This window comes from Pipistrellus kuhlii, unplaced genomic scaffold (assembly GCF_014108245.1).
Source record: "Pipistrellus kuhlii isolate mPipKuh1 unplaced genomic scaffold, mPipKuh1.p scaffold_m20_p_13, whole genome shotgun sequence".
Lineage (NCBI taxonomy): Eukaryota > Metazoa > Chordata > Mammalia > Chiroptera > Vespertilionidae > Pipistrellus > Pipistrellus kuhlii.
In genome coordinates this window covers 13,571,761-13,596,770 of record NW_023425438.1, presented here as the reverse complement: position 1 = coordinate 13,596,770, position 25,010 = coordinate 13,571,761, and the positions used below count along the sequence as shown (strand labels likewise).

Here is a 25,010-nt window from a genome sequence, read left to right as displayed (position 1 = left end):
TAATCCTGGCCATGTCACTTGGTAGCAATTTGTGTAAATTTAAATTTTCACATCTTCACTTAACCTGTCTGTTAAAATGGGGTTAATAATGTTGATTGTTACCTATGCCATAGAACTGTGGTGAGTATCAAATTAGGCATAAGTCTGAAAGTACTTTAAAATTATAAAATACAATTATAAGTTTTATATGTAATAATGCTCTTTGTATTAACTTGATTTTTTTTTTTTTTTCTTCCAGAAGCTATAAAAGTAACAGCTTGAAACACAATTCAATCTATGAAGCTCTGGTCCCCTTCTTTTCTCCATGTTTGCTATTCATTTTGTCTACAGCCTGGATCCTCCAGTCACCTTCTGATATTTTAGAGATGCATCCTAGAGTATTCTACTTTATGGTTGGAACAGCCTTTGCCAATATCACAGTAAGATTTTTTTCTTTTAAAAATTATAAGATATATAAGGACTTTATGATAGTTGATAATTTGAGAAACCTTATACAGATTAAAATAAGCAGATATTAATTTAAAGATATTTTCATTCAAAATTTGAGAAAATAATAATCTCAAAGACAGAACTTGCTGAGGTTATATTATTTTTTTTTTCCTTTGAAATCAATAAGGTTTAGAGACTGCAATAGTATTTTTGAATCATAGTTTATTTGAACTTTTTGTTTTGGTTGCCTGCTGAAGAATTCCTGGAATAATTTATAAACGCCCTCCAGACTGTAAAAATTATTAACAGTGTCATTGAAATGGCTTTAGATCTAATGATTAGTTTAGGGAGAACTTAAAGCGAGAAATAATTCATCTGGAAGATCTGAAATGAGACTGCTGATAGCTCCTCCCACACATATTTTTAACCAACTGATTTTTAAATTAAGTACATGGGACTATAAGCTAGGTAACAAATACAACGTATTTTTAAAAATTAGGAGCTGAGAAAAGACCCTGATAGTTTTGGGAGCCAGGAACCTTGTTCTCCTGCTCAGGCCAGGTCCTTAACAAGTTTTTTATTTTCTAACTTAGTCACTGAGCTTATGTTTCCATGTATAAAAGTATTTCTGAGTGAATAAAACTGTATTTCATTAAGGTATTGAAAGTAAAGGAGCCAAAGAGGTTTGAGGTGTTAATATGGTAATATGAGAAATTTAGTTGTGTTGGGGGTGTGGGAGGCTGTTTTTTTTAAAACATATTTTATTGATTTTTTTACAGAGAGGAAGGGAGAGGGAGAGAGAGTTAGGAACATACATCAGCTGCCTCCTGTACACTCCCCACTGGGTATGTGCCCGCAACCAAGGTACATGCCCTTGATCGGAATCGAACTCAGGACCCCTGAGTCCGTAGGCCAATGCTCTATCCACTGAGCCAAACCAGCTAGGGCATGAGAGGCTGTTTTGAAAAAAATTTTAAAGTCACAAGGAGTCTTAGAATTGGGAGAAACTTTTACCCAAATTGTTATCAGGTAGAAGAATGCCTTCTATAGCATCCTTTCTGACAAGCATATGGTCTGCGGGTCAACAGGTTTGAAGGTGGGGGCAAATATCCAGTTGTCCCCTGATCTGATCATTGGAACTACTGAACTTAATGTAATGTTAACGTGTTGGCTCAGGTGCTTGAATCCTTCTTAAATGTTGGTGTGACACAGTTTGGAAGTGTTTTGCTAATTAAATTTTTATTCCCTCCCCACCATTTTTTTTTTTTTTTTTTTAAACTACAAGTGTCAGCTGATTGTTTGTCAAATGAGCAATACCAGATGTCCAACTTTGAATTGGTTGCTGGTTCCTCTCTTCTTGGTTGTCATGGTGGTAAACTTAGGAGTCGCCTCTTACGTTGAGAGTGTGCTCCTCTATACAACAACAGCGGTTTTCACTCTGGCCCACATCCATTATGGAGTACGAGTGGTGAGTAATTGAGAATTAATTAATATTGGTGCCATTTGGTTCTTATAAAAAGAGAGAAGGTGAGGGAAAATTGTAAATGAAAGTTTGCTTAATATAGTAGCTGGAAGTATTTTGGTATATTCTCTAAATGTTTTGTAATATCCAGGTGTTTCATTTTATATATTGGTTCTCTAATGAGTATGTTATAATAATACAAATAATTTAAAAGCTGGATAATTATAAGGAGTTCTTAAGTCGATAGAAATGTAAAACATTTTCTTGTTGCATAGAATTATAAACTCTTTTGTGCTTTTAATTATATAGGATGAGATAATCCCATTTGTTGATTATTTTTCTGCATACTTTAGCTCTAGGGGCATTTTTATTGCTAATTAATATTATTTTGGAGAGAAACTGAAATTGGTTTTGTAGCACTGTCTCCCTCTCTCCTCCCCCTGAATGTGGTAAGGAGTTTAGGACTTCATTATTCGAAGTTTTACTTTATCTATGCTGTTTTTGTTCTCATCAGGAGAAATAATAAATAAGGGGAAATATAGAAGAGACAGGATTTAAGAAATATGCAAACTATAACATTCTCTAATAAAAATAAGAGACTAACCTTGTCTCTGGGTCGAGGGACCTGGCCCTGAGCGGGCCTGCCTAGGGCAGGCATGTAGTGTGGGTTATTGATTTCATCTAGGAAAAATTTCACAACACAAGTCCAGGTGACTGAGGGAACCTGGATGAAAGCCGGGGACAATAAAACAAAGAAGGGCTTATTAGTGTAGGAGGAGCACCAGGAGAGCCTAGGCGGGCTGTCTGGGAGATCAGGGAAAAGGGGACTGGGAACAGGCTCAGGGTCATCCTGGGATGAGCTGCCGCTGCCCATTGCTCCCCAGGTTATAATTCTCCTGGGTGCCTTCCCCTTTAGGAGATACGTGCCTGAGGGGGAGAAGGGAGGGAAGGGAATAGAGGGGAGCTGCTCCCCAGAGGGGAGCTAGGCTTTTTGGCTTGAGGCTTTTATCTCTTTCTTGCAGGCGGGAATCTCAGGGGATGGTTTCAGCAGAATATTCATCTGTTTTCTAGGTGTGCTCCTTCAGGGTCATGGTCTCCACTGATCGCTCACTGTCAGATCACTGTCAGGGCCGGGGATCATTGGTCATTGCCGCTGGTCTGGTCCGAATTCTCCCACAGATTTTGGCTGCTTTTTAGGCCTGGAGCTGAAATACCCTGCTGAGGCCTAGATGTTCTCTCTAGGGAGGGACCTTCTGTATCTCCTGTAAATTGCTGTCAGTTTGCTCAGCTGTCTTAGTTTCCCTGTTCTACTTGTCCTGGCTTGCTGGCCTGTCTCAGTTTCAGGACAAATGGACCAAGATTGATGTAATAAAATGAAAATCAGAACCATGCAGTTTATTTATTTTTTTCATCACACTTCAACATTCTTTTCTAATTATTTTACATATTTTAGTATGTACATAATTTTGATCTTTAAATAGTATAGCATATTCTATCAAGGAAATTGCTAAATAGTAACTCAGTTTACTAAATTATGATCCAGTTATTTTAATCACTTAGATTGTTTCCAAATTTTCACTATTACAAATAATATTGAACAATCTGGAGTAATATTTTTTCTTTCATTTGCTTTATTTTCTGAAGATACTTTCATAGGAGTGGGGTTATATAGAAGGCTATTCACATTTTTATGTCTCTTAAGACTTCTATTTGGTATGCTTGTTTTGAAAGGAACCCTGCTGTGAATCAGTTTGAAAAAACAATTATATATTGTTGTTCATAGTTCTAAAGTGAGGGGCGCCTGTCATGCTTGATAACAACTTTATACTTTGCATATGTTATTAAACTTAGACTTTTCCCCTCTATGTTTCTCCGCAGCAGAGCCCACATCTGTTGGGAGAAATCGATGAAATTGTTAGGAAAAAAATCATAACTCTATGAATTATAATATGAAGACATAATTGTCTGTGTTGTTATTTGTGCAAATTTAACATGATGTTCTATAGCAGCATTTATAGCCTTTTATCCTGATATTTCATCAGGCATATGCATGATGCAGAACACAGTTGCCAAGGTCTTCTTTAAAATTTATGTATGTTTGTTGGTTTCAGAGAGGAAGGGAGAGGGAGAGGGAGGTAGAAACATCACTGATGAGAAAGAATCAGTGATTGGCTGCCTCCTGCATGTCCCCCACTGGGGGTCGAGCCTGCAACCTCAGGCATGTGCCCTGACAGGGAATTGAACCATGACCTCCAGGTACGGAGGTGGATGCTCACCCATTGAGCCATGCTGGCCAGGCTGCCAAAGTCTTTTGTAGTCGTTTTAATTTATTATAACTCTTCAGAAGCACATCTTCAGAAAATCATACGTATACCAAACCAAACCAAAACACATTTTTCTTTAAATTTTCTTTATTAAAATCTGGAAAATAGATATAAGCTAACTGAAAGAAATTACAGGAGTCTCTTCTTTTATCTGTCTTCATGTTCTCTTACCACTTCTACAACTTCTGACCAGGAAGTAAAACTTGCTAAGTTATACAAAATATTCACTTGAACCATTGAAATATACTAGTAATACAAATAAAAAAAAGAAGTAAGAAATATCAAACAAATTATATTTACTAACTGACATATAACCAAGTTCTTGCAAACCCCTTGTGATACCCTAACTCAGTGGTCGGCAAACTCGTTAAACTTAAACTTCTTCTAACGCCACTTCTTCAAAATAGACTTGCCCAGGCTGTGATATTTTGTGGAAGAGCCACACTCAAGAGGCCAAAGAGCCGCATGTGGCTTGTGAGCCGCAGTTTGCCAATCATGGCCCTACTATGTCCTAAACCTCCCCAAATGTGTACAGATCTAGTTTTAAACTCTTTTATCAGGATTAGGAATGATTACTAAGAAATGTTATAAAAAGCTGAATATTGAGTCTATATATATATATATATATATATATATAGTCTATATATATATTTATATTGAGTATATATATATAAATATTTGACCTACTAGCTGGTTTAAATCAACTAACCTTGTAATTTTTCAGAAGATTTGATGCTAATCTGTATGGTCTCGAGGGCTCTGGGAAGACTAGGACAGTGGAGAACCAGGTTTAAGTCCTAGCGCTCTGAGGAGAGGTCTAGCACTCCTCTTCAGCCATCCAGGGCCATAGCTAGCACTGACCCAGAAAAACCTTCATTATGTCTCATGATTTTTGCTGTGTCAGTAAATTGTTGTCTTCAGAGGGTGAATTCTGTGTGCTTAAAAGAAATAAATAATTAGTTCATATTTGTCACTGTCTCCTTTTCTGGTTTTATATAGGTAAAGCAACTGAGCAGCCATTTTCAGATTTACCCGTTCTCATTAAGGAAACCCAACTCAGATTGACTAGGAATGGAAGAAAAGAATATTGGCCTGTAATCTACAGAAAGAAGTACTGTAAATACGATGCTTGTAAATATTTCATCTATCACCATTGAACTAAACTGATCTGCTTAACAGACATGGGAACTCTGTGTGTGGTACTTGTACAGCAAAAATGATACATTTAATCTGAAAAGTGGAATTTCGAACCTACTAACTCCCACCTTATTTTATTTTTTATTGAACCATGTGATGTTTTGGTGAAGCCTAATGTACATTAGACCAGCAAAATGTTTCTAGACATTTTAACTTCATGAGTCCATAATGTTTTGGTTCATACAGAGTTAAAGATGCTTTATTTTTTATTATTTAAAACACCCCCAAATTGTTTTAAAACACTGATGATGTTCAGAAAACCACAATATGTTTTTGTATTTGGTTCTCAGTAATGGGTCGTTAGCTCCAGAAGCTCTCAGTAGTCCACGTCTAACATCAGGAAAAGATAAGAGCAAGTCGCCTTCAGTAAGAGGTGCCACATGACTTCAGGACGATATACCGGTTTGCCAATATACTGGTTTCTCTTTCCCACGGAAATGCCTTTGTCCTCATGTGTTAAGAGAGCTAGGATATATGTTTAGATTCTCTAATATTCTGGCTCTCTTTGTTATGGAGCAGAGCTTTGTCAATGGTTTAATTTTCTTTTTAAAGAAAAATATTCTATTGAGACTCAATAGAGAATGGAATGGAATTGTAGCTCTCCCATTGGCATGGATCATTGTTTAAATGTGGCATTTCCCCCCTCAGCTCTAAGATGCTGAGATTTGGTGCCTGAGAACTGATTAAGTGAATGCACGTTCCATTGTGAGTCTAATGGTGACTACTTGCGAGGAACACAGATGAACTTCCTTCTTGGAGAAATTTACTTTGGGTTAGGACTCTCATGAACCTCACTATGAAATGAGTTTTGTAATTCAGTTTGTCCTTCCTTCCTTCCTCTCTTTTTGTAGAGGAGAGAGTGCTGTGCATTTTTTTAAATTTCTTATTTTATTCAGGATAAAGAGGTAGAGAGAAACTCTTCTCCAGCTTGCCCGCCTTCCCACTTGAAGAATTTTTTTTTAAATATATGCCTTATTGAGTACATACTCTCTTTAATAATACTTGGAACAGTTTTTGAGGTTTACAGACAAGCATCAAAATCTCTTTGACTTTAATGTGGTTATTTGATAGCTCACACCTTTCCATGAATGTGGATATTTCCTTCTTCTTTTTACTTTGTGTCTCTTAACTTTGGTGGTAGTGAAATTTACTCCCTGGTTTTCTTTTATTTTTCACTGAATGAAATTGTGCTTGAATGAAGAGTGTATCTTAAACCCTGTTTTTGGATGGATTGCACTTGGATAAAATAGGCACCACTGTGTTGATATGTAATTAAGTTCATAACCATTATTTATCTGGGAATGTGACTATTTTAAAATTTCATTATATAGTGTATTTCTTTGTTGAACTTCTGTCTGCTGCTTTGTAAAAAATAACTATATAATTGATATTTCAGTTCCTAAATTTATAAATTCTAATAATTGTCATCTCGGTCATTAGAAATGAAGAGCCAAGGAACTGATCTCATGGTTCTGTACTCATTTTTAAAAATGTTTGTAAAGGTTGAGGTATATTCAGTGACTTTATCTGAGACAAAAATGAACACCGCAAATTGGTGAGAAATTGATGCCAGAAAATGTGGGTAGTGATTCCATGTTTGTTGAGAAGTTGCCATCATCGAGGTCAGAGGATGAATCAGTTACGTGAGGGAAAGGCTCTTCTCAGTAGACCTCGTTCCGTGTCATCTGTAAAACTGGGGAAAGTGTTCTTTTGGGCTGGGAACAGAGCTTTGTTTTAAGGTTTCTGAGCTAATCATTTCACTGTTCTGTTGACCTTGTGCACAAGAATGAGGTTAGTCTGTACTCTATCGGAAAGGAACGGATTCGTATTTATAAAATGACACATTGGACCACAGGCTTCCTTCACTTATAGCACAGCAAGAAAATACCTCTCTCTCTGGCGGAAGGTCCCGTCCTGTCATTTGGGGGCTTTTACCTCAAAGTGTGTTTCTGCTCTCTTTCTGTTGCATCAAGTTCATTTGAGAATTGTTTTGTGCCTATACTTTATGACTTATTCCCCTCTGGTGGTAAAGAATGTTGCCATCGTCAGTTTTATCGACATCCTTAGAGGAAAGAAAAGGGACTCTCAGCAAGGTGAAAGTAAAAGTGGGATGAGCTGTCTCAGAACATCGTGAACTGTGCCTCTGGAGTGTGTGCTGCTGACTTGTTCTCGGTGTAGTCTGCCATCTTCAAGTGCATCTTGAAAGACCCCGTTTGTTATGTGGTGATGGGGTGCCTGAGCAGGACTTAGTTACAAATAGCTCTGTGCATTTATGTCCTGCAGTTACCACGACACAGCCTTTCTGCCAGCATACACTGAGCTGCCTTTTGGGGGAACAATGGGATGGTTGGTCACCCCTACATGTTTTCTGTACATTTCAGAATAGAGTGCCTTAGCCAGGCCAGAGGTTTACTTTGTGTTTCTACTGACCAAAGTTACCTAACCTGTAAGAGAAGTTTCTTTTCAGGTTCTGGTATGAAAAATGCCCTTTCTTGCTTGTCAGAAAAGAATTCCGCTATATTTGAGGGGGGCATGAGATAGAAAAATTAGAAAATACCTGGATACAGAATGTTAATGCTGCCTTTTGTGAACTTCAATAACATGATCTTAGTGCAACAAAAGTTTAAATTTGTTACATTTTAAATCGTCATTCCTCCACTAATATGTAATGAATCTAGTTTATGGGTTTTAGCCTTCAGGGTACTAGAGTAACTTCCAAATAGAAAACTAAATAATCTTCCTTGATATTGAATAATATCTTGGTTAATTCTAATTTAATTCTAATGTAAAAGTACTTTTAATTCTAATTTAAAAAGAAATGCTGATTATGGTCTAGAATGTTAGGTACTACTACCAACACATCATTTATTTTAATATAGAGCTGTTAGGAGAGGAATGTATCAAATTCCAAATTAGATACAGAAGAGTGTTGACCATGGTCTGGAACCTGGGCATTGGGGGAATATGCATAGCAAAAACAAAAACAAAACAAAAAAAAGTGTCATACATCCTTTAAGGATAAGTAGGGATCACCTTAATGCCTAATGCCCATGGGGCCAATGATTTAAGTGTAATGCATATTTTAAAATTATCACACTATAGCTCATCATTCCTCGACTAATTTTGGACTCAGCTGTGAATTTGAAAGTTTCCTAATTGTTTAATTTACGAAGAATTAGTGTACTTTGTAGTTAGTCATAAAGCATTGGGAATGTTCCTTGTTGTCCGAAGCAGACTTTGATTCTGTAACCTATGGAGGATAAAAAGGTAATCTGAAGGTGCTTGAATCAAAGGCTACTTTCCCCCTTATATTTTAACTAGAAGTCTGTAACTCTTCCTCTCCAGTCTTCACCTGGGTTTCACGTTAACTAGCCACTGCCTAGGACAGAGAGGCCCACCTGCTGTGTTGCCCCAGATCTTGCCACATTCAAATCTCCTTGATCGCCTTTAGAAATCTTGTCCAGTCAAGGACTGGGAACGGGCCAGAGGAGACAAAGTAAACCTGATGGGCTAGATTAACGTTGACCTTGGGTTTCCAAAGAAGCCAAAAACAGGTACGGAGATCTTTGGTTGTGTTGGTTCCTGTGTTCAGAGTGGCCTTTCTCTTGACCTCAGATCTGGACATGATTGAGCACTCTTCTTCTAGGAAATTTCGAGGTCAGACTAGAATCTTCTTTGTCCTATGAGATTTCTTTATAAGGCAGCGTGCCCTTTCTTGAACACCCTGTGGGTGAACAACCTTATTAGGTTAGCTGCCAATACTAGAACCTTCCAGGAGTTTTAACTAGTATGCTGCATTTGAAGCACTTTGACATGTACGTTTAAGGTGACAGTTTTAACAATGAAATGTTGTTCAATTAATCACTGTGAACCTTGAAAGTGTGAAGCTCTGCATTTTAGAATAGCTTAAGTAGATTCCGATTTTCCTTGATTAATTATGAGATGTGATTTGTATATTTTTACTTTTCATCTTTGACGGTGGTTCAAATGACTGACATGTTGGCAGGCAGCTGCTTTTAGGGTCTATGATCAATTATGGTGGTTTAACTTTTCCAGAGAAAGTGGCGATGTGTTTACTTTTTTCTTGCATGGAGCCATGGGAATTGGTTTTTTTGGCTCATTCATTTCCAGTGTTTCTACGGTGCAAAATAAATGTCATCTTACTTTTTAACCTGCATGCAAGTAATGTGCTTTGGTTTTTAGTAAACAAATACGCAAAAGATAGTCATCTGGCTGATTTTATTTGTTTGTTTGTTTTTAAACAGGGACCTGCTCTTTATACAGACAGATCGTCACTAGCTAATATTTAGGATAGCAAAGGCAGTTTTGCCACTTGTAGCCCTCTCACGGGTGGCCTGAGCAAGGGGGTGAGATTGCATTTGGCCAGAAAGGCCCGGTCCCCAGAATTGGAGAGTGGCACAGGGACTGATTTTTTTAATAAGGGCTCGTCTTCTTAGGGAGGTCCGTTTGGATACAACAGGAGTGACTGGTCTCCCACAGGCCATTCACACTGCCTGGGTCTTCACAGAGTCATTCTTGAAAGCCAGGCGGCATCAGAGGGTGCTGTTTTTAAAGCATGTGCGTTGGATCATGACCATAGGGTACCTAATGCTACATTGAAATTAGAGTCAGGTTTGAAGACAAGGAGTGGCTAAATGCTGTGGTGCCTAGGCTCTTTGGCTACCTCCTGTCTTCTCTCGAGCAGTTAATAAGGGTAACCACTAAAATTAACTTTTTAAAAATTTAATCATACATAATTCTCCATGAATTCTAGATTCTGATATTCTTGACAAGCACTTTTTATTATCTAAGAAGTTTCTGATGAGGAACATGTTTTAATTTTACAAGATCTCTGCATGCTGCATTGTAAATCTGTTTAAAATACTGGTATCATTCCACGTCAGTCTTTGAATTTAATAACTACTATTTAAGATTGCCTCACAATATTAACTTTTTTTTTTTGTAGATTATTTTGTTTAGATAACTTGCCCCATTAGAGCAGCCATACAAGATACAAAGACCCAGCTACATGGGTTACTTACTCATTCTGAAATGTGCCAAGAAAGCAGAATTTAGCATTAAACTCTAAATTTCAACTTCTTTAAAAAAAAAGGTAGCATTTCCTCTGGTAAAGGAGTAGTCAGTGGATAATTGCCAAGGTGTAGAGGTATAAACTTCCTGCTGCCGTCTTCTCCCCTCCCCTCCCCTTCCCCACCTCCCCTCCATCTAATATAATAGATGAAATCTGTAACCAATTGCAGAAAAAGAACTGGATGCTTTTCTGTGTACGGTTTCCTGCCCTGTGATTAAGAATGGGTGGCAGGAACCATGGCCGAATCAATTACTGTTGCAGTTTGCTTTCTGTAGATTCTGAAACAAAAGACGGTTCCATCCCTTCTCAGGTACCTAGAGACAATACCACTCAAGCAACTGGAATATATTTGCTACAAGTCGAATACATTATCGAAGAAGAAGAGGAGCACAAAATTTTATTTTCCCTTTCAAGTAGTTTAATGGACCATATAATCAGTCTCTCTAGGACTTGCTGTGTTTGTAGTAAATCATGTAGCATTTATTTTGTCTGGTTATGTGTGATGAGAGTGTATATATACATAGTTCATATGTACACATGTATTCTCTGTGCATATATATGTATGATCTACTCGTGTGTACATGCAGTTACTCTTGATTATCAGCAAGGTGGTGAGCCCTCCTGCACTTTCTTCCTGCTGACTCGACCTGCATGGAGCCACAGGCTTTCCTGCTCCTAGCTCATCTCAGTCCCTGGAAAGGCCCTTGAAATAAGTCACTTTCCATTTCCCTTTCACGGGGATCGTGTGAGCCAGGAAGCCCGCTTTTGAGAAAGACGGCCACTTCCACGCGGGCTGAGGCTTCTGGGTCTGAAGGTGATGGGGCCCATTCCTGGCTGGCAGGCAGCTCCGGCCTCGGCGCCTGCAGAAGTGGGGCTTCGCAACTCGCTTCAGTTCCTTAGCAGGAATCCTGTAAAATCGTAGATAAGTCTGTGATGTACAACCATGTGTTTGACCGATGTATTTGCATCAGCTGTGTTGCTGTTTCCCGTCGCTACCCCAGATAATCAAGACCTGACTGTTTCTTGCCACTGGATTCCAGAAGCCTTGTCCTTTCAACTGGATTTAATGTTTATTTCTGCTGCTGTGAAACCCAAAAGTAATGCAGTAGGTTTTAATTTAAAATTGTTTAATTCCATGATTGATAAATATTTATTGTAATAAAAAGTAAAGAGTAAATAATTTTTAAATCCTTTCAGTTTTCAGACTGTCTTTTTTGTTTTTCCCGGGTAGGTGCAAAATGGGAGGGAGCTGTGGGGAGGAATGTCCGGCCACTTGTCTTAGATCATCATTCCTTGTTTTATAGCAAAACATTAAAAGGAGAGAGGAGTAAGCCAGAAAATTATGTAAATGTTTGATGAACCCCCAAGCCCCAATTAAGGGAGGTGGTATACCTTATGGATATAGAATTAAGTGGTGGGACTTGACTTGGTATGTTAAAATGTAATTAGCATATCATTCTTTTTCTGCAAAAAGACTATAAACTGAGGTAGATGGCCAGCCTTTGGCATAGCAGAGGAAGCCCCCCTAATCTTTATCACCCAAAACTTACCTAGGGAGGGGGATGCCATGCTCAAAGGACTCTACCGATTTAGTCTGTGGGTAGTCATACCCATATGGGCCCCTGAGTTCATTATGGCCAGTTGTACATCAAAAGAACCTGTCTGCCTTGGCCTTGTAATTGCCTCTTGAGTTGAATAGGCAGACGGGTACGGAATGACAGATCCTCAAGTAGTTGTGACTTATCCAAGGTTGCAGGGCAGGTCTAGGACTAGGACCTGCCTCTTCTCACTACATGACCCCTTCAGAGTTTCCCACAGGCCAATGGGTCAAGGCCCTGTCAAATGTTAAAAAGGTTTTAATTCTCAATAAGAATACTATTTTGTTCACATTGAGACACAAAAACCAGCCAGGAAATAGTGCTTTTTTCAGGGGACAGTGCTTCCTTGAGAGTTTTAACCCTTTGCACTCCGCTGTCCCCTCTCAGGGGACATTGCAGTTTACTAGTGATTACGGGGAATTGAGTTAATTCAACGCACATTTCCGCCGCAAAGTAGCGTCGAGTAGCTGGTAGCCAATGTCCAGAATGGTTTGGAGTGCAAAGGGTTAAGTATGTTCTGTACCCTTTACTTATCCCTTCCCCCTCCCCTCACACCCCTAGTACTATTTCCCTCTGCTCCCCCTCTTTCTGTAAGGTGGTGCTGGTGGGACTGCCCTAGGTTTTAGCCCTATTGAAAACGGCGATCAAAGACGATAATCCCTTGCTGGGTAAAACTGGATTGATGGGATGGGGTTTCACATGCTGGGGGGGGGGGGGCGGGGCATGCACAATGTAGGAACTCGATGATGAATAGATGGGTGCAATACATTTCAGTTCAAACTTCCCAGCGAGGCGAAAAACTCCGAGTGGACCTATCAGAAGGCAGCTTCTATGAGGAAGGGACATGCCCATGAGGTGCTCAATAATATTGGATGAATATGATTTTGAGGAATAGCCATTTGGTGGTGAATGAATGATGCATTAAGTCATGAGTGTCAGTAAGCCATGAACCACAACTTGGTCCAGCTCTTCAGTCTTCCAATCTGTGCTAATATGACTGGTCCTTTGTGGAGAGGGATAATGAGCCCGAAGCTGGGACTCCACGGCTGAACGCCGGTGGGCGGGGCCTGAGCTGCGCACGCAATCGCCTCCAGCGGCGGGTCAGGTGACTGCTTTACCTTGGCAACGACTTGTTGCTAGCAACCGGCGGCGGTCCAGCGTTGGTCCTGGGCCGAGCAGCCTGGTGGAGGCACCCGCCATGAATCCGCCTGTACCCCTGGGGATCTTGGAGGATAAGGAGGATGAACACTTAGCCACTCAGGTTCTCGGGCCCTCGATCAATTCGGATAATCCTCAGGAGCGGATCCAGGCCCGGCGCCTCCGCATCGCAGCGCGCCTGGAGGCCCGGAGACGGTGAGCAGGGGCTGGGCGGGCCGAGGCAATGGGGATGGGGATGGGGCGCTAGGTGTGTGGTGCTGCCAGGGCAGGAGCCCCCTGCAGTGAGGGGCAGGAGTGCTCCAAAGGATAAGAGGGCCTTTAAAAAAAATTTTTTTTAATGTATTTATTGATTTTAAAGAGAGGGAGAGGAAGGAAGGGAGAACATCTCTTTTTCCAACTACTCATGCATTCATTGATGAATATTTTTTTGTGTCTTGACCAGGGACCAAACCGACAACCTTGGCATACATAAGCTGAACATATTTTAACCAACTGAGCTACCCGGCCAGGGCAGAGGGCCTTGTTTCTTGATAGAAAACTTTCATTCCAGAAAGTTCAAGTAAAGTGTGGGATATTAAAACATTGAACACATTAATAAAGTTAAAAAACAGAAATAACAGTCCTTTCAATGCTTTCACTGGGAGCCAGGTGCAGCCCGCACTGTGGCCAATACACTGACATGCAGGCCATCGGGACCTGCCCTCGGGGTCTGTCTCCCCTTCGCTCCCAGCCTGCCCGCCTTCCCCAAGTACGGATCCGGTGGACCTCAGCTCCCACTTCTGCTGCTCTCAGCGCCTCAACTGCTGTGTGACCACGCTCATTCCTGAAGTGTCTGAGCCGGAGAGCCTTGTTCCTTCCAGGCCAGGGTTGCCACACCCATCCATTCACAGGCACCGTGGACTGTCCTAGAGGGTAGAAGCAGAGGCACCTGCAGTCCCTGAATTTCTGAGCTCCCTCCCTCCCTCCCTGTGTAACAGCATCGCACCTTGTCCTGCTGGTCAGGGTCAGCTGCCCAAGTAAGATGATGACTTCCCTATTGTTTGCTGGCCATGGGACACAAGTGGCCCAGCATTGTGTGGCTGCGTTCTAACAAAACTTTAGTGACTGGGCACTGAAAAGTGAATCTCACAGAATGTTTGTGTCCCCCAAATTTCCTTTCTATTTGATCCTTCTCCCCCTAAATGAATAAACTTTGTTTCTTCTAGAGCAGTTTTTGGGTTACAGAAAAATCAACTGGAAGATACAGAGTATTCTCATATACCTTGTGCCCCACACACATGCATAACTCCTCCCACTATCACATCCCCCGCCAGAGTGGTATCTTGGTTACAATCGATGAACCTCATTGACACGTCATTGTCAGCCAAAGTCCGTACTTTCCACTGTGATTCACTCTTGCTGTTCTGCGCATTTTGACAACTAAATAATGACAAGGATCCACTAGTACAGTATTGTACAGAATGGTTTCAATGTATTCTGCCTATTCACCCTCAACTTTCTTTAAAAAAAAAAAAACACTCTTAAAAATGTGAAAATTATTCTTCACTTGTGAGCCATACAGAAACAGGTGGGTCAGATGTGTATCATAGGCCATAGTGTGCCAACGCTGATTAGACGAATCACTGTGATATTCTGTGGGATATCTGGATGGTTCTGGCCTATTCGGACAGAGATCAGGAGAATTAGCATTGCCCTGTGACTATGGATAGGTATTGCCAACCTTCTAAAACCTTCCTAGTCTGATAGGAGAATAATGATACCTCACAGCGTTTTCATTTTCATTTCTCTGCTTATATGTGAAGTGGAACCTATTTTTAACTGTCTGTTTGCCATTTGTATTTCTTCCGTGAATTGCCTCTTCACATTCTTTGCCAATTTTTCAATTTGGTATATTGTCTTTTTTTTTTTTTTTTTTAATATTGATTTGAAGGAGGCTTTTCTATTTTATGGAGAACAAGGTCTTTTCAAATATCTTTTACCAGTTTATCCTTTGACTTTCAAGGATAAAATAAAAAAAAAACTGGGAAGTAAAATCAACTTTTTTTTTCTCTCTTCTAACTTTGGCTTTATTCGCTCTCCTTTATATACTTAAAGGGTTTTATGATTTTTTTTAATATCTAAATTATTAACCACATGGAAAGTATTTTTGTATATGGTATGAATTCCCATGAAACCTTGGCATATAGAACTTAAATACTAGAAATAACTTTGGTTTCTCTATTCTTTTCCATCACAGGGAAGCGCTTGGAGACTATTTAGATGGGAAGAAGGAGAGTGAGGAAGATCAAAGCAAGAGTTATAAACAGAAAGAAGAAAGCAGACTGGTATGAACTGGGTAGCAAATGGGTCCTGACGGACCTGTGAGACTAGATAGCTAGGTGTGATGTCCCGGTTTTTGTATTTAGTTACTTTAATTAATTAATTAATTTATTTATTTAATCCTCACTGAGGATATTTTTCCATTGATTTTCAGAGAGAGGGGAAAGACAGATAGAAACATCAGTGTGAGAGAGAGACATTGATTGGTTGCCTCCTGCATGCACTCCGACCAGAGCCCTGGCCAGGGAAGGAGCCTGCAATCAAGGTATTGTACATGCCCTTGACCGGAATTGAATCCAGGACCCTTTGGTCCGCAGGCCGATGTTCTATTCACTGAGCAAAACCAGCTAGAGCGTCTTTGTATTTAGACTAGAAGAAACTCAGTAGGGATGAAATCTCAGTAGAGATCTATTTCCTGTCTCTAGACAGAACTGAATCTGAAACTTTCCCATTTGGAAGCTCTCTAGGAGTGAGCTTTCATATTAAAGTTTCTTGAGTTGATGCGGCCTCTTGTTGATTCATACACTTTTATGGCATTCACTATACATAGGACTAAGTCCAAGTACTTTGAACTGACATTCAAGAGCTCGTGTCGTCTGTTCCCATCTTCACTTTGCAATCTTCTCTGCCATCGTTACCTAATTGGGCCTTCCACCTTGGCGAGGCCGACCCACTTGCTTACCTACCTCCAGTGGCTTCGTCCTTTCTGCTCTGTGCCTTTGACCATCTGGAATGCCAAGCTCCTCCTTTTCTTCCCTCTCCTCTCCTTTTCTTCCCTCTTCTTCTCTCCCTTTTCTCCCCTCCTGGCTCCAGTTTACCTTCCCAGACTTTCAGACCATCCAAGTCCCAGCCCTTCCATGAGTTCCTTTGCAAGCCAGGCTGACCTTCTTTAATTCATTTCATTTTGGATCGTTTTCTGCCCTGTGTGACTTTTCAAATCACTGCGTGTGCATGTAGTGTCTGCAGTAAAATTGCACACTCTAGCCCAGCTGGCTCAGTGGTTGAGCTGTGACCTATGAACCAGGAAGTCACAGCTCCATCCCAGGTCAGGGCACTTGCCCGGGTTGTGGGCTCGATCCCTAGGGTGGGGTGTGAAGGAGGCAGCTGACCAATGATTCTCTCTGATCATTGATGTTTCTATCGCTCTCAATCCCTCTCCCTTTTTCTCTGAAGTAAATAAATATAAATTTAAAAATTGTAAGCTCTGTGAGAGTAAGAGCCTCTTTGCCTATGAGTGGCGCATGGCCTGGACTCAGTAAACACTAAAAAGAACATCATCAGCTGTTCTTCCCAAGTAATGGCAGGGCTCCTGGGATATTTAATAAAGGACTTGGAACAAGTCACTTTTGTGGCTGGAGAAATAGAAACGCCAGTTCCAAACAGCAAGCCAGACCTAGCAAAGTGCCACAGCTAATGAATTGTGAAGTGGACTGCACAGACAGTGATCCTGTGGGAAATGAGACATGGGAAATGGCTCACTAAGCTGGCCTGGTCAGGGGAGGTTATGCTTTACATATGTAATCGTATCATCTGAAAACGAGTTTTATCTCTTCCTGCTTAATATTTATACCTTTCAACCTATATCCTTTTCTTAGCTAATGTCACCCCAATAAATTCAATGAAAATTTAAAAAATATTCACGCCTTTTCTTTCTTTCTCTGGCCCTTTTGCGCCAGACGGGCCCTCCAGCCTATTGGAGAGACGTGGCGGTGAGGAGGCTCCCGTGTCTCACTCTGGCTTCCCTCTGGGTGCACCCCCCCAAGTGGACTTGCCTCAGGTTCACTCAGAGCCCAAGTTCTCTCTTTGGATCGCTCTCTGTGGCCCACAGAACCACACATTCCCTGCCCAAAGGGTTCTGGGCCTGCTTTCAAGCCTGCACGAGACTTTTTCCAGGGTCTGACCTGCTCAGGGCAGACGAGGTCACTGTTGTATAACCTTTAGGCCTGTTGGGTGACAAGTGTTCTAGATGGAGTTTGGATATGGTCTGGGAAATTCACACGCCTGCCTGTGAAGCCTTGAGCAGTGGGATGGGAAGAGAATGGGGTGGACTGTAGGCTGGGGGCCAGAGACTGGCTCTTCCTTAGCCACAAAGTTCTGGGTGGAACTTCTGAATTGTTATGAAGGTGTTGAGGTAGGAGGAAAGAGTATATTTTATGAACTGTTTATAACACTGAATTATAATTTCTAAATATTTAGATATATGGTATGTAGACCTCCATTTAAGTTCTTCTCCTGGGTCTCAAAAATGTTAGTGGTGTGTTTGTTGGTCTGTGAGTGACTAACATTTTCAGTGCTACTTTGAGGCTTAAATATTTGATTTGGAAATTTCTGATGTTTGCATTGTCTTGAGTAGAAAATAGGAAATGGCACTGAACTTCAGTGATTGCTCAAATTTACTTCCTTATGCCTGTAAAACCATTTTGATACAAGCTATAAGCTTCGAGCATTTAAAAAAGTCAGCAGTACCCAACATGTCTGGGTTTAAGGTCTGTTTTATACTTATTTAAACTGCATTTCAAAGTTTCTATACACTAGCAAGATGAAACAGAGTCTCGGATCATTTCAATGACTTCTTGAGGTAAAGATATTTATAGGTTCCAGGTTCCAAAATGATTTGAGAGCTGGAGAATTTTTAAGTTCCAAAACAGACTTGGAAAACCTTAGGCACGACATAAGGATACTCGAACTTTTTGGCTTGAAATTATGACATCACAAAAATGCCCGGAGTGAAGACACAGAGTGTGGAATTTACAAAGAGGGATTCGAGGGAGCGGTACCGACAGCAAAATTCCTGAGCCCTTAAGGGAGAGGGTAGTGCAGCCAGTACAGTTCTCCCTGTATTAGGGCCCCTGGAGAAAAGATCCCACATAGCATTAGCTTGAATGAGGGGGAGGCTTACTTTTTTGCCTCATGTAACAGTCCAGGGCTGAAATGGGGACTCCTCAAGGTCGGGCCCTCAGCTCCTTCTGCCCTTCACGTGCTCCTCATGTCAGACTTTAGCCCCTCACTCCAGCCTTGGGGGGAGGGGGCACGGCCTGCAGAAGGCGCACCTTTTTCCTTCAAGGCACAATTCAGTAGGGACACAGTCTGTTCTACTTACGTGCTAATGATCAGGCATTCTGTCTGCAAGGGGATTTGGGAGATGTGTCTATTTTAGGAGATCAAATGCCCAGCTAAACTGTGGGCATTCGATTACTGAAAGAAGAGGGGGAATGGGCTGGGGAGGACAACTGTGACTGCTGCCTCACCTCCCCAGCTGAGAGTCTCAGAAAGGATCCCGGCAGGGTCAGCCACTGGGATGTCTCCTGCTGGTAGGCTGATCCCTGCTCTGAGGAGTTCAAGTTCATCCAGAATTGCAGAGTGCTATGAGATCGTAAGCTGTCACATCACAGCACAAATGTCATGGTGGAAACGGGCTGCTACATAGATGGTGTTATTAAAAGTCTTAAGGTTAAAAAAAAAATGTAAAATTAAAAAAAAAATGTAAAAAGAATTTAAAGAAAAGGAAGAAAATAAAGTCTTAAGGTGGCTTTTGATTCCAGTTTGGGTGGATAGAAGAGTTGCCAACAGTTGTGCAAAATGTTTCTAATTTTATAAATTTAAAGTTTTATAAACGTATAAATTCCTTATCAAGTTTTATAAATTTTGTAAGTATATAAGTTCTCTATAAAGGGTTCTAACATTGTAAGTTCTTTGTTTTCAGAAATTGGCTAAACTGCTGCTCTACGGCACCGAGCTGGTGACAAATATCCAGGTGGCTAGCGACATCAGAGAGATCCACCGGAGGGGGGAGGAGGAGGAGCTGAAGCGGCTGAGGTGAGGAGCCCCTGCTGGGAGCCTGGTGTTTGTGGGGACGTCTCCTTTGCGGGTGCCTAAGTTGTCCCCAGTTGCCAGAAAGCGGCTTTGTCAAACTCAGTCTATAAAGTCCTCTTCCCTCCCTCTGGCTTCCCCCTTCCTCCTCCCTTTCTCAAGTCTTACATTCCCGGTGATGCGCCAAGCTGTGTGGATGCAGAAAGGAGTGAAGCCAGACTCTGGTCTTAATGTCTAGTCCAGATAGACACGGAAACATCCAACCGTGATTCGTGTTAAAGTGAAGGTTAAGGGTAAAGAGCTGTGGAGACAGAGATGGGGAGGCCTCTGATTCTCTCTGGAGAAACCGTGGAGGAAGCTCTCCAGGCAAAGTGACGCCCGAGTTGGGCTGTACAGGATGAGTGAGAAGTGAGGAGTGGGCACTTAGGCCGAGGGGACAGCTTGTGCAGAGGCATAGGTCACATGACATGCTTGGTAAGTGGCTACTGTGCTGAGCATCATCTTATTGATCCTGATGACAGCATGTGAAGGTGGACACAGCCATCCTGTCCATTTCCTGGATGAGGAAAATGGGGCTTGCCGAGGCCAAGCAATTTGTCTACAGTTGAATGTCAGTTAGTGGCAGAACCAAGTCTTGAACACAAGGCATGGAACTCCAGGGACCGAGTATTTAACTACTGTGTGTCACCATCTTACTCAGAAGTGGGTGACCCACTGGCTCTCGATCCATATGTGCGTGTGTTTAGCTTTACTGTTGATTCATTTTTGTTAGGTGTCACTTTGTTTGTTTGGTCTCACTCTCTTATAGTCAAGCATAAAGATTTCTCTCAGCCTGGTTTGGTCTTGGGTGGGCGTACCTGGAGGTAGAGCTTGGTACCCAGCCCTGTTTTATTGTCTGGAGGACCCGCCTACGCTGTGGGAAGGCAGCGTCAGAAGCTGAGCTGGCATGGCCCGCGTGTTTGCGTTTGCAGGCTTGAAAAACTGGAGAACGAAGTCAAGACCAGCCAGGACAAATTTGACGAAATCACCGCCAAGTGGGAGGAGGGCAAGCACAAGAAAATTCCCCAGGAGCTGTGGGAGATGCTCAACTCCCAGCAGGTGCACTGTGCGGGGCTGATAGAAGATAAGAACAAGCTCATCAGCGAGTTACAGCAGGCAAGAGGCCCGGGCCACCCAGCGCCAGCCAGGTGGGGTGGGCCTGGGGGGAGAGGAGGGTTAGCTGGGTTATTGGCTTGCTTCTTCTGAGTGAAAAAAAGTGTGGAGGCCTCACTTCAGGCCTCAGGGTGCTGCACAGCTCAGGCCATCCACCTTACGCAGAAGAAAAAGCTGGGCGGTCACTGTAGAGCGATTGGCTTCCTAATAGAAACCTGTATGCGTGTGTAGGTAAGGAGTGGGACTCAGTCTGCAGGGGGTCTGTTCCCACGGCGGAGCCGGGACACTCATTGCTCAGCGGGCACAGCTGGGCCTTCGGGGACGTTGTGGGGACGTTGCAGCAGCAGGAACGGAGGCTTCGATGCCGGGCGGCCCCTTCAGAGCCGCCCCCGAAGCCGCCACCTCCTTGTGCAGCTGTGGTTCCGAGTGGTCGCAGGTGTGGAGGAGAGGGGTCTCACTCCGCTTGTGGCCAGCCGCGGACGTGTCTTTTCTAGGAGTTGAAAATAAAGGATGACCAGTACGTGAAGGACTTGAAGAAGCAGTCGGAAGACATCTGCGTGCTCCTGGAGCGGATGGAGGAGCAAGTGAAGACTGTGATGAAGACCTTCCGCCGGGAGCTCACCCACATTGAGGTGACGGGGATCAAGGCCCACCTTCCGCCCAGCGGGGACCGCTGGTCTGTCCTCACCACCTCAGGAGGGGCCCAGTGTCTTGGTCCTCTGCTTCCTGTCTCTGCCCTGGGCTTTCCAGGCTTACTTACTCATCCAACAAATAGTCATCAGCCATCCACTGTTGCCAGGCACGGTGCCAGGAGCTGGGGACAAGGCCATGGATAAAAACAGCTCCTGGATGAAGCTTGTGCTCTGTAGGGGGCAGCTAGCCGGCAGGCAGACACAGTGCTAAACAAGTCGCTTGACAGGTGGTGATAAGTGCTTTGAAAGAATATGAAACTGGGTAAGGGTGAGAGGAATGGAGGAGAGAGCATAGTGTTGCCTGACCATTATTTATCTGACTAGAGGCCTGTTGCACGAAGATTCCTGCAAGAATAGGTCTTCCTTCCCCTGCCTTTGCTCCTGCCACCCAGGAGCCTGCAAGTCCTCACTCCTGGCTGCAGCGCCACTCCTGTAGCTCCTCCCTTTGCACTCCCCTTCCCCCTCATAGCTGGTGTCCTGCCTTGCCCAGCCACTCCTTGCCTGCAAATGCAAATTAACCCACCATCTTTGTTGGGTTAATTTGCATGCCCACCCCTGATTGGCTGATGGGCGTCACGGAGGTATGGCCAATTTGAATATTCCTCTTTTATTAGTGTAGATTTGTTTATGACAGTCAGGGATGAGGGATGGGAAAGGGGAATGCCAAACAGGACTCAGGAATCAGTACTTGGAATGAAATATTAAATTGAAGTAGAGACTTAGATCTTTCCAAAGTGAGAGAGCAGGAGGAGGGGCCCCTCTCTCTTCGTATCATAGACTCATCTCTGTGTCCCAGGTCTCCTCGTGAGCTCCATGCTGCCGTGGCTTCACGGGAACCCCGACCACAGCCCACACCAACCCCAGTCATGGTTGCATTGGACGCCAGGGTTTGCCCTGCTACTGCCACCAAGGGCATTGGCCTCCCTCCGGCTCCCTGCCTCGGATACCGACTCAGCCCCAGGGCGGTTGGCACATTTCCTCTCTAAACTTGTGTGAAGTACACGCCTCATAACACGCATTTCCACGCAGCTCCTGGCAGTCATTAGGCCCCGTGACCCTCGGCGTGTCTGCCTGGGGTTTGTGTGTGGTTGGTGACGGGCCCCCCTGCCAGCGGTGGGCTCTTTGATACCGTGGCACCTGCCTACTCCGAACGGACACGAGAGCCCTTCTCCTTCTCGGTCGTAGAAAGCATTTGAGGTGGAGCGCCAGGAGCTCCTGTCCAGCAATAAGAAGAAATGGGAGCGGGCGCTGCAGGCTCACAACGCCAAAGAGGTAGGCGGGGCGAGGAGGGATGGGGGGGTCCGGGGGGTCCGTGCAGGCTGGGCGATGTCTTCTGTGACGGAATAGCTGGCCGGTGTAGCCTGGGGAGGGTGGCCATGGCGGACGGTCAGTTCTGCTCTTCGTCCAGCAGTGCGGCCCTTACCCCTGGTCTCGGGGCCACCTCGTGGCTCGCTGTGGTTTCCATGGTCCTGCCACTTTCTCCCGTTTCCTGGGCATCTCCCTCAGCCATGGGTATTTTTTGTGCTTTAAGGCACATTTTACAGGGTGCGGGGTTATCCCTTTGTTTCAGAAATGCAAGGCACAAAGAAATGACTCGACAAGACTCAATGGGTCCTTTTCCTCTTTTTTAAAGAAATACAGACATCTGACCACCGGGTCTGTGCTTAGCTTCTCCTTCCACCCCCAATTTATTTTTCAGAGAGAGCTGACACACACTATGGTATTAGTTTCAGGTGTAAAGCACGGCGATTAGACATGGACATGCCTTGTGAGGTGGTCGCCCCGATAGGTCTGGTCCCCCCTGGCACCACACATGAGTCATGACAAGGTTACTGCCTGCTCCCTCACTGTCCCGGACATCCCCGTGTGCTTAATCTCCTACTGGAGCATTCCTCTTGGGATTTCTGAAGTAAAGACCCCTTAAGCAACTCAAAGCCTCGGGCTCAGGGGGCTTCTAAGTGCCAACAGATCCCTCGAGAGTCATGACGCCACCAGGCGTCCCCTGTGCCACACTCGCCAGGCCCCCGAGGGACTGAGCCGGGACAAGGAGGGGGCCTGACTTCCCTGGTCTCCCTGTGCCTTCAGCTGGAGTATCTCACGACCCGCCTCAAGAAAGTGGAGGACTACGAGAAGCAGCTGAGCAAGCAGCGGATCTGGGACTTCGAGGAGTACAACATGATTAAGATCAAGCTGGAGCAGGATGTGCAGGTACCGCGCACGCCTCCGCCAGAGCAGGCTCAGCCCCCGGGCGCCCGCCCCCCTCGCCTGTCCCTCACATCCCAGAGGGGCCGTTCAGCAGGCATTTCCTGCGGGTCTGCTTCCTGTGGAAGGGGCCTCTGAAGGCACTCACATACAAGACCCGCGGGAAGACATGCTCTCTGCAGTGAACTAGGGGGAACTGCCCACATGCCCACAGGGGTCTGGAAAGCACTGGGAGAACTGTGCGTGTGCGCCGAGCAGAGGGAAATGGCAGCCGTGTCCCAGGGCAGAGACTAGGCCAGCGGCCGTCTGATGGGTGTCTTCCACATTCCGGACCGCCGTAGGCAATTGCTCCAGTCCTACCACTAACACGAAAGGGAGAAGTCACTAACAGCGTCTTCCGTGTCGGGAACGGAGGCTCCGAGACAAGGTCCTTATCCAGTAAACGGTCTACCCGGGGCTCCCACCCCGCGCCCTCGGGCTTGATAGCCGGCACCTGCCGTGATTCCAAGCGGCCCCCTGACGGGCGGTTGGACGTTGGCGTAGGGCAGATTCTGACTCACGGTCAGAACTGTCCGATGTAGAATAGGTTAGTCCTCAAAACAGCCCCAGATCTCAGGGAGGATTCCCAGGCGGAATGACCATCTGTCTTCAGTGGCTGCAGGGTCCCCTCAGTGGGAAGGAGCTTAGCCTTCCTCGGTTCTAAAGTTCTTTCCAAGTCTAGATTCTGTGTTAAAACGTCAGTTTGAAAAAGTAACACCTGTGATTACGTTCAGATGCAACTCTTCATTTCCGACTCCGCTGGGAAAGCACGTTAGATGCCAGTTCTCCCCCGTGGCCTCTGGTAGCTTTTTAGTTCTTACACCTCTTGTCATTCTACATAAAGAAGGGAAATAGAGAGCCCCATTGGACTACAAATATTTTTACCAGCCCGGAGAATGTTCCTTGGCCTTTCTCATATTAGTGTCGTGGAAATGAGAGTTACTGACAGAGAACACTAGAGTCTGTAACAGAGCAGGACTGTTTGTGTGGGCGGCATACATTACACTTTTTCATGAAAATGGCTATTGTCAGGCTTTCTGGAGTTATCTTGGTAATATGATAATTAATGTGGCAAAACTAAAAAAAACCGCTGACCCCAAACAGAGAAGTAACGGAACATTGTGTTCTTGTGTTGCTGTATTTTTTCTTTTGTGGTAAGAGCAGTTACTGTAAGATCTACCCCTTTTAACAAAATGTTAAGTATACTGTATGGAATTGCTGACCAGGCCCCTGCTGTACAGTAAATCTCCAGGGTTATTCATCCCGGGGGACCAAAACTTGGTATGCTCTGACCAATGCCTCTCCGTTTCTTCCACCGTCAGCCCCAGGCAGCCCCGGCAGCAAATTCTACTCTCTGCTTTTACGAGTTTAGCTATTTTAGATCCCACATGCAGACCCCTCTGTCTGTCTGGTTTATTTCACTTAGCGTAGCATCCTCCCGGTCCATCCGTATTGTTACATACGGCAGAATTTCCTTCCTTTTTTAAGGCTGAATAATATTCCATTGTATATATAGGCCATGTTTTCTTTATCCAT

The 25,010-nt window shown here is 43.8% G+C and overlaps 2 protein-coding genes across 3 annotated transcripts in view; both read left to right on the top strand.

Annotated features, from left to right (window-relative positions):
• SELENOI (selenoprotein I) overlaps positions 1-11,697 on the top strand; it is a 49,057-nt gene extending 37,360 nt beyond the window's left edge. The window contains exons 8-10 of one of the 2 annotated variants that reach the window (XM_036434997.2): positions 239-419; positions 1,715-1,897; positions 5,215-11,697. In XM_036434997.2, the coding sequence (XP_036290890.1) occupies positions 239-419; positions 1,715-1,897; positions 5,215-5,313 (463 nt within the window). In that variant the 3' untranslated portion in view covers positions 5,314-11,697. The remainder of the gene's footprint in view (positions 1-238; positions 420-1,714; positions 1,898-5,214) is intronic. The other variant, XM_036434999.2, reaches the window with a different exon arrangement.
• Positions 11,698-12,957: 1,260 nt separating this feature from the next.
• Positions 12,958-25,010, top strand: part of DRC1 (dynein regulatory complex subunit 1) — a 29,976-nt gene continuing 17,923 nt past the window's right edge. Inside the window, exons 1-7 of the mRNA XM_045580616.1 lie at positions 12,958-13,455; positions 15,497-15,584; positions 19,283-19,395; positions 20,361-20,544; positions 21,036-21,173; positions 22,419-22,505; positions 23,319-23,441. Of these exons, the coding sequence (XP_045436572.1) occupies positions 13,301-13,455; positions 15,497-15,584; positions 19,283-19,395; positions 20,361-20,544; positions 21,036-21,173; positions 22,419-22,505; positions 23,319-23,441 (888 nt within the window). The 5' untranslated portion in view covers positions 12,958-13,300. The remainder of the gene's footprint in view (positions 13,456-15,496; positions 15,585-19,282; positions 19,396-20,360; positions 20,545-21,035; positions 21,174-22,418; positions 22,506-23,318; positions 23,442-25,010) is intronic.